The 7,416-nt window shown below is 70.7% G+C and overlaps 4 protein-coding genes across 4 annotated transcripts in view; 2 read left to right on the top strand and 2 right to left on the bottom strand.

The window, feature by feature from the left end:
- The window catches only part of CORO1B (coronin 1B), a 3,251-nt gene extending 2,433 nt beyond the window's left edge, over nucleotides 1-818 (top strand). The window contains exon 10 of the mRNA XM_035311557.1: nucleotides 214-818. Coding sequence (XP_035167448.1) covers nucleotides 214-339 — 126 coding nt within the window. The 3' untranslated portion in view covers nucleotides 340-818. The remainder of the gene's footprint in view (nucleotides 1-213) is intronic.
- Nucleotides 819-1,167: 349 nt separating this feature from the next.
- On the top strand, nucleotides 1,168-2,747 carry PTPRCAP (protein tyrosine phosphatase receptor type C associated protein). The gene is made up of 2 exons (XM_035311558.1): nucleotides 1,168-1,394; nucleotides 2,009-2,747. Exons 1-2 carry the CDS (start codon nucleotides 1,206-1,208, stop codon nucleotides 2,594-2,596), a joined length of 777 nt encoding a protein of 258 aa, XP_035167449.1. The 5' UTR covers nucleotides 1,168-1,205; the 3' UTR covers nucleotides 2,597-2,747.
- A 458-nt stretch (nucleotides 2,748-3,205) lies between these two features.
- RPS6KB2 (ribosomal protein S6 kinase B2) lies at nucleotides 3,206-6,312 on the bottom strand. The gene is given in 16 exon segments (XM_035311556.1): nucleotides 3,206-3,412; nucleotides 3,492-3,604; nucleotides 3,681-3,788; nucleotides 3,884-3,961; nucleotides 4,038-4,070; nucleotides 4,072-4,101; nucleotides 4,209-4,316; nucleotides 4,406-4,496; nucleotides 4,587-4,677; nucleotides 4,754-4,854; nucleotides 4,968-5,025; nucleotides 5,119-5,266; nucleotides 5,350-5,418; nucleotides 5,515-5,635; nucleotides 5,700-5,734; nucleotides 6,182-6,312. Coding segments are annotated over 16 exon segments (1,428 nt in total). The 5' UTR covers nucleotides 6,254-6,312; the 3' UTR covers nucleotides 3,206-3,240.
- Nucleotides 6,313-6,555: 243 nt separating this feature from the next.
- CARNS1 (carnosine synthase 1) overlaps nucleotides 6,556-7,416 on the bottom strand; it is a 7,311-nt gene continuing 6,450 nt past the window's right edge. Inside the window, exon 10 of the mRNA XM_035311559.1 lies at nucleotides 6,556-7,416. This exon is cut by the window's right edge and continues 1,664 nt beyond it. The gene's annotated coding sequence lies outside the window, so the exon portion shown is untranslated.

The raw sequence follows: 7,416 nt of genomic DNA, 5'->3' as shown, positions 1-7,416 counted from the left end.
GGGGCGGGGCCTCTGGGGAGGGGGGCGGGGCCTCTGGGGAGGGGGGCGGGGCCTCTGGGGAGGGGGCGGGGACACCTTTGTAGGGCATTGGGGGAGGCTGGAGGGGGGGCGGGGCTTCGGGGGAGGGGCAGGGCATCTGTGGGTGGGGGTGTGGCCTCGCGGGAAGGGGGCGGGGCCTCGCGGGGCGCGGCCGGTGACCCGGGCTGCGTGCAGGCGGGCGGGCGGCTGGACGAGGTGCTGCAGGAGGTGGCGGCGCTGCGGGCGCTGGTGGCGGAGCAGGGCCAGCGCATCACCCGCCTGGAGGAGCAGCTCAGCCGCCTGGAGAACGGGCACGTCTAGGGCACCCCCGGCCCGGGGCACGCGGCCGGGGCTGCCCCCCCCCCGTTCCTCCCAGCACACAGCCAGGGACCACACCGCTGCCCCAGGGCCCCCCCCAGACCTCCCCCCCTCCCCCTGGGGCTGTCTGTCCATCCATCTCTCCCCTTTTGTCTGTCCGGCCGCTCCCCTCCCTGACCCCGCTGCCTTACTGGGTGCTGCCCCCGGATTCTGGACCACTACCCCCTCCCCACAGCTCCCCCCGAGGGCCGGGGGGGTCTCTGGGATCAAATACTAAGCCCTGCATCCCCCCCCCAACTCTCCCATGTCCCCAGGGTGGGGCGGGGTTGTCCCTTCTTCCCATGGGGCTACAGCATGTGCCCCACGACCACGGGATCATCCCCCCCTATAGTGTGGGGCTCTCCCCCCCCTCTTTGTTCTCCCTACAGGGCAGGGTCAAAATCTATATTTTCACTCCAAATAAAGGTCTTTATAAGAAAGGTGCCGGGTGAGCCTAAGAGCGGGGGCAGAGGGGTTTGGGAGGGGGGGGGCACTGTGACGGTTATGGGGATTTCACTATGGGTTTGCCGGGGGGAGGAGTGGAGCTGGGGTGTGCTGGAGCTCCCCCAGGCTGTGTGCATGGCCCCCTCCCTCTGCAGGTAGCACGGGGGTGGTGCAAGGTGCAGGGGTTTTTAGCACAAGCTTGAGCAGGGAATGGGGACAGCAGGAGCAGCTCAAGCTGCAGGGGCAGGGAGGGGGCATCAGGGCCCCCATAAGTCAGGGCACTGAGGGGGGTTGGTGGCCCCAGGCCTGTGTGTGTGGGGGGACAACACTGGAGCCCCCCGAGCCTCGCTGGGGCACTGGGCACAGGCAGTACTCCCCCATATCTCATGCACCACCCTGGGTTTCCGGGGCCCTTTCCATTTCGGGTAGGCAGGGGGGGGATGGGGACAGCACCCGCCTCCCCCCGCATCGATACATCCGCTGCTGGGGGGGGGGAGACAGGAAGCACGGGGGGGCCCCCCCAGCACCGCTTGCGCCTGCGGCACCAGGACCTGCTCCAGCAGCACCCAGCGATGGTGAGCGCCCAAAAAACACGGGGGGGTTGGCATGGAGCAGACTGGGAGTGAACCTGGGGGGGGGGGGGGGGGGGGTTGCACCCCCCCCCCCCCATGTCCCCAGCCATGAGCATCAACTCCTGCTTGTCCCCTTGGTTAAGTTTGGGGTGGAGGGGTCCATGCTTCGTTCTAATTCAGTCTGTGTTGTCCCGGAGTTGGGGGGGGGGCAGCAGTGATGGGGCCCTGGGGTAGTACCCTTTCCCCTGCCTGGGAGGGGCAGTCAGCTCTTGGGGATGGGTGACAACAGGGCCGGGCTGTGCTGCGGTTCAAGTGCTTGGGGGGTAGACTTGGGGGGGGGGGAGGTGGAGGCTGGGGGCGCCAGGCTGGGGGGGCATTGGGCAGGCGCTGGGGGGGGGTTGTGCTACAGGGCTGGGGATCGCTGGGGGCTGTTTGGGGCTGCTGGGGGCTGTCTGGGGCTGCTGCGGGGGCAGCCCGGCCTGCTGCTGCAGGTGCTGCAGCTGCTGCCGACCGCAGCTTCCCGTCACGGGGCACCTGCCCCGGCACCAGCCCCTGCCCTTCTGCACGGCCCTGCCCCGCATCCCCGCTGGGGGCTGACCCCTGCCCTGTCCCCGCAGGCTGGAGCGCGGTGCCCGCCGGCCCCGCCGCTGCTGCTGGTGCTGGCAGGGCTGGCGGCAGCGGGGGAGCCGGTGGGGAGCCGCAACGACCGGCTGGTGGGGGCCCTGCTGGGGCTGCTGCTGTGCCTGGCCGTGGGGCTGGCCCTAGCCTGGCACCACCTCTGCCGCCTCTCGGACGGCCGCTACCACCCCCGGCCCATGGGCCGCCAGGCCCTGGCGCTGCTGCGGGGCCGCTGGCACCAGCTGCAGGGACGGGAGGGCCTCGCCGAGCCCCCCGGGGATGGGAACGAGGACGCGGCCCCGCCGGCCGAGGAGGAAGAGCTGATGCCGTGGGCCCAGCAGCAGCGGCGGCAGGAGGACGAGGAGGTGGAGGACGAGGAGGAGGAGGAGGAGCAGAAGGAGCAGGAGGATGAGGAGGACGATGATGAGGAAGAGGAGGAGGCCGCGGCCCCGCTGGAGGCTGAGCAGAGCCCCCCGGGCGTGCCGCAGGCGCTGGGCGGCAGTGCTGAGGCACTGCTCAGTGACATGCACGCCTTCTCGGGGACGGCCGCCTGGGGGGACACGCGGCCACATGTCACCGCCCTCTGACGTCACCGCCCTCTGACGTCACCGCCCTCTGACGTCACCGCCCTCTGACGTCACCGCCCCCACCCACAGGCATGCCCACCCCAAGCCCCAGCAGAGCCACGCGATTGGCTGTGTGGGCCTGCCGCTGACCAATAAAAAGACGTTGCCACTCCTGGGGGCGTGGTTTGGCGAAGGGGGTGGGGCGTGGGGGCGGTGGGAGGAGCCCCGAGGGGGCGTGGCCTGGGGAAGGGGAGGGGCAAAGGGGAGCAGCACATGGCGACAGCAGGGAGGTGGTGAGAAGGGGTGGGGCCTGGAGGTGGGGGCGTGGCTATGTAGAAGAGGGGGCGTGGCCATGCAGATAGCAGGGGCGCCCCCCCAGCCCCCCAAGCAGAGGGCAGCCAGGCCTGATCAATGCTTTAATTGGCACTCGCCCCACCACCGCGGGCACAGCCCCACGGCCCGGACCCCCCCCGGCGGCAGCAGCACGGGGGCGGGGGGCAGTGCCGGAGCCCCCCTGCCGTGCCAGCACCAGCAGCTCCGCAGGGCCCCCCCTCGCCCCGCGGCCAGCACCGGGACGGGGCCCCCCCCGGCCCCGGCACCGCGCCGGGCCCCTCCTCACCCGGTGGCGCGTCCCCCTGCGGGCGTCCCCCCCGCCACCGCCCCCCCTACCTGGGCACCCGCCCGCGCCCCCCCTTGGCCTTCTTGGTGCCCACAGCAGTCTTGATGGGCAGGGGGGCCGTGCCCTCGGGCGGGGGGGGCAGGCTGGGCCCCAGCTCCATGGGCTCTGCTGCTGCTGCCCCCGGCTTGAAGGGCTCGAAGGGGGAGAACTTCACGGGGCTGTGGGGGGGGAAGGCGGTGAGGGGGAGCACGCTGCATCCCCTCCTCCCCAGTGCCTCCCCCCCCCCAGCACAGGTACCTGACGGGGGTGCGGGGGCTGCTGTTGAGGCGCCGGGGGGAGCGCACCTTAGGCTGGAAGGAGAACCCCTCCTTGATGCTCTCCAGCACCGAGGGGGCCACGTAGGTGAAGCCCTGCACGGAGAGGGGGCACATCAGGGGGGGCGGGTCAGGGACCCCCAGCCCACCCCTCCCGGTGCCCCCCCGGTACCAGGAAGGCCTGGTTGGCGCTCTCGCTGATGGCCGCGTCGTCTGGGCTGTCCACGGGCGTCTGGCGGGTGAAGCGGGTGTCGAACTGGCTGACGTCTTCCTCCGACTGCTGCGGGGATGCGGCTGCTCTTGACGCCGCCCCCCCGCCCCCCGCCAGGAGGAAACAGAGCTGCCCCCCCCCCAAGCCTCCCCCCACCCCAGTACCAGGCAGGGTTTGAAGGGGGGGTCCAGCCTGCGGGCCAGCAGGTCGTCCCAGTTGATGTGGCGGAAGAAGGGCTGCTTCTGCAGGAGGAGCGGGGAGAGGGAGGTTACGGGGGGGGGCATCACTGGTGACACCTCTCCCCTGCCCCACTCCTACCTGCACGTCGGCTGCATCGCCTGGGCCCCCCCCCGACCCGCTGGCTGGGGTTCCTCTTGAGGAACTGGAAGAGAAGGGGCAAGGGGGTGTTCCAGTGCTCCCCCCAGGGGGGTGTTCCAGTGCTGCCCCCCCAGGCAGGGGGTACCAGGGGGCGGGGGGGGGCTCAGGCACCTTTTTGAGCAGGTCACGGGCATCAGGCGTCAGGTAGGGCGGCAGCACGAGCTTCCCCTTCAGGATCTTGTCGATGGTTTTCTTGCGGTTCTCAGCCGTGAAAGGGGGCTGCGAGGGGAGGGGGTGGCAGCGATTAAGCCCCCCTCCCCCCGAACTGTCCCCTACCCCCCCAGTCCCTGAGCAGGAGGCCAACTTGCCGATCCGGTGAGCATGTCATACATCAGGGCGCCCAGGCTCCACCAGTCCACCGCCCGGTTGTGCCCGCTGCGCACCAGGATCTCGGGGGCCCTGGGGGGGGGGGGGGGGGGGGGGGGGGGCCCCCTGGGCACGGGGCCCCCCCACCCCCTTTCTCCCCCCCCCCCATCCCATCGGGCTCACATGTACTCGATGGTGCCGCAGAAGGTGTGGGTGACGGCCCCGTCGTGGATGGACTCCTTGCACAGCCCAAAGTCCGTCAGCTTGATGTGCCCTTGGGGGGGGGGGGCAGGGAGAGGAGTCAGCCCCCAGCCCGCTGCCCCCCCCGGCCCCCCCCGACCCCTGCCCACCCTGGCTGTTGAGCATGATGTTCTCCGGCTTGAGGTCGCGGTAGATGATCCCGTTGGAGTGCAGGTGGCCCAGCGCCAGCGTGATCTCGCTAAGGTAGAAGCTGCGGCGGGGGGGGGGGGGGGGGGGGGGCCCCCGGGGGCCCCCCCGGCCCCCCCCCCCCGGGGGGGGGGGGGGGGGGGCAGGCCGCGATACACCAAAGTCAGCCGTCCCTACCAGGCGGTGTCCTCCAGGAAGATGCCCTCGCGCTCCAGCTGCATGAAGAGCTCCCCGCCTGCAAGGCACGGCCCCGGGGCACCCCTGAGCCTTCACCGGGCTCTGTCCCACCCCGTGTCCCCCCCCCGGCCCGAAGCCCCGCCGCCCGCACCGCTGAGGCACTCCAGGATGAGGTAGAGTTTGCCGCCCGTCTGGAAGGCGTAGATGAGGTCCACGATGAAGGGGTGCTTGACGGCCTCCAGGATGTTCCGCTCGGCCCGCGTGTGCGCCGTGTCCTTGGCGTTGCAGGCGATCTTGGCCTGGGGGGGAGGGAGGAGGAGGAGGAAGGGGGCGGTGAGGGGGAGCCGTGCTGGCGGCGGGGGCACGCTGGGGGCCGCGCTACCTTCTTCAGGACCTTCATGGCGAAGATCTTCCCCGTGTTGGTGCCCTGCACTTTGCGGACCTGGAAGACCTGGGGAGCGGTGGTGGTGGTGGGGAGGCAGCTCGGGAGCAGCCCCCCCCGAGCCCCGGGGTCCCGGCGCTGGCTGCCGGGGGGCAGCCCCCCCACCTTGCCGTAGCCGCCCTTGCCCAGGACGCGGAGCAGCTCGAAGCAGTGGGGGCCGATGTGCTCGGGGCCGTTGTTGACGCTGCTCTCGGAGATCTCGATCTCCTCGTAGTGCCCCACGGGCCTGCGGGGACGGGCGGTGAGCGGGGACGGGGCCCCCGGCGCCCCCCCCGGCATCCCGCACTTACTCCAGGCCGTTCCCCCGGGGCTCCAGCTCCATCTCCTGCGGGGGGACGCCGCGTCGGTGCCCGCCCAGGGCGGGGGTCCCCCTCCCGCTGCCCGCCCGTCCCCCGCTCCGCCCGTCCGTCCCCCCGCCCCCTGTCCCCAGCGCTGACCGGCCCCGGTGCACCTCCCCGTCCCGCCCCAGCACGGCCCTGTCCCGGTGCTCAGCCCCGTCCCCAGCCCGTCCCGGTGCCCCCGTCCCCAGCCCGTCCCGGTGCCCCACCGGGTCCCGGTCCCCGTTGTCCCCCCCCCCCGCTCCCCCGTCCCCCGCCAGTCCCGGTACCGCCGCCCCCATTCCCGGTGCGGTTCCGCCGTCCCGTCCCCGCTCCCCTGTCCCCCGCCAGTCCCGGTGCCCCCGTCCCGGTGCCCCGCGCCCAACCGGCCCCGGCCCCGAGGCTCCCAGCCGCCCCCGTTCCCGGTTCTCCCGACAGCCCCCGGCCCGGCTCACGGCGCCCAGCTCGGGCTCCTCCCCGTCGCTGCCCTCCTCGGTCTCCAGGTCGATGTCGAACACCCCCGCCATGGCGGCGCCGCACCGGGACGGCCACGGCCGCACCCGCCCCGCCCCGCCCCGCCCCCGCGTCACGGGGGGACCCCGGCATCCCCGCCGCGGGGCACCACGGGAAATGTAGTCCGGCACGCGGCCCCGCCCCCTTCGCCGAGGCCCCGCCCCCCTCCCCGAGGCCACGCCCCCGCGGCGGCTCGGGTGTCGGGCTGGCCCCGCAAAGGGCAGGGGTCGGCCCCAAATGTCAGCCATGGCCCGGGGGGGGCCCGCCGGGGGGCCCGGGGAGGGGAAATCTCAGAAAGTGGGACAGCGACACGGCCCCGGTGCTCCACAGCCTTTATTGGGGGTCTGGGGCTGTGTGTTATTGTAGGGTCACTGCTGCTACCGGGGGTCTGGGGCACTGCGTGGGCTGTGTGTTATTGTAGGGTCTCTGCTATTACTGGGGGTCTAGGGTGCTACATGGGCTGTGTTATTGTTGGGCCACTGCTGTTACTCGGGGGTCTAGGGTGCTATGTGGGCTGTGTGTTATTGTAGGGTCACTGCTGCTACCGGGGTTGTTACATGGTAACATGGTAACGTGCTACATGGGCTGTGTTATTGTAGGGTCACTGCTGTTACTGGGGGGTCTCAGGTGCTACATGGGCTGTGTGTTTTTTAGGGTCTCTATTCCCCCCCAGTAAGGGGGCTCTTGGGCACTACATGACTACATAAGCTGTGTTGCTGTAGGATCGCTGCAGTTACTGGGGGGTCTCGGGCGCTACATGGGCTGTGTTATTGTAGGGTTGCTGCTGTTACTGTGGCATCTGTTGCTGTCAGACCACTCGATGGTGTTGGGGGGTGACAGGGCAGCAGTGGCTATTACACACTGCGTTGTCACACGGTATCTCCTGAGGGCCCAGCTTGTCCTCGTGGACCCTTCCCAGGGCCATGTGTCATGGGAGAGTCTCCCCATGTTTGTTATGGCAGGGTCTCCCTCACTCTGCTTTGTTATTGTAGGGTCTACCCAGTGATGGTGTTTCCTCACAGGGTCTCCCCATACCGGTCTGTTATTGTAGGGTTTCCCCATGTCCATCTGCTATTGTAGGGTCTCCCCATGCTCATTTGCTATCACAGGGTCTCCCCATGCTCATTTGTTATTGTAGGGTCTCCCCATGCTCATTGGTTATTGTAGGGTCTCCCCA

Source organism: Oxyura jamaicensis (genome assembly GCF_011077185.1).
Source record: "Oxyura jamaicensis isolate SHBP4307 breed ruddy duck chromosome 5 unlocalized genomic scaffold, BPBGC_Ojam_1.0 oxy5_random_OJ130, whole genome shotgun sequence".
Taxonomy (NCBI): domain Eukaryota; kingdom Metazoa; phylum Chordata; class Aves; order Anseriformes; family Anatidae; genus Oxyura; species Oxyura jamaicensis.
The sequence above is the reverse complement of the archived record's forward strand: the minus strand, read 5'-3'. Positions and strand labels throughout refer to the sequence as shown.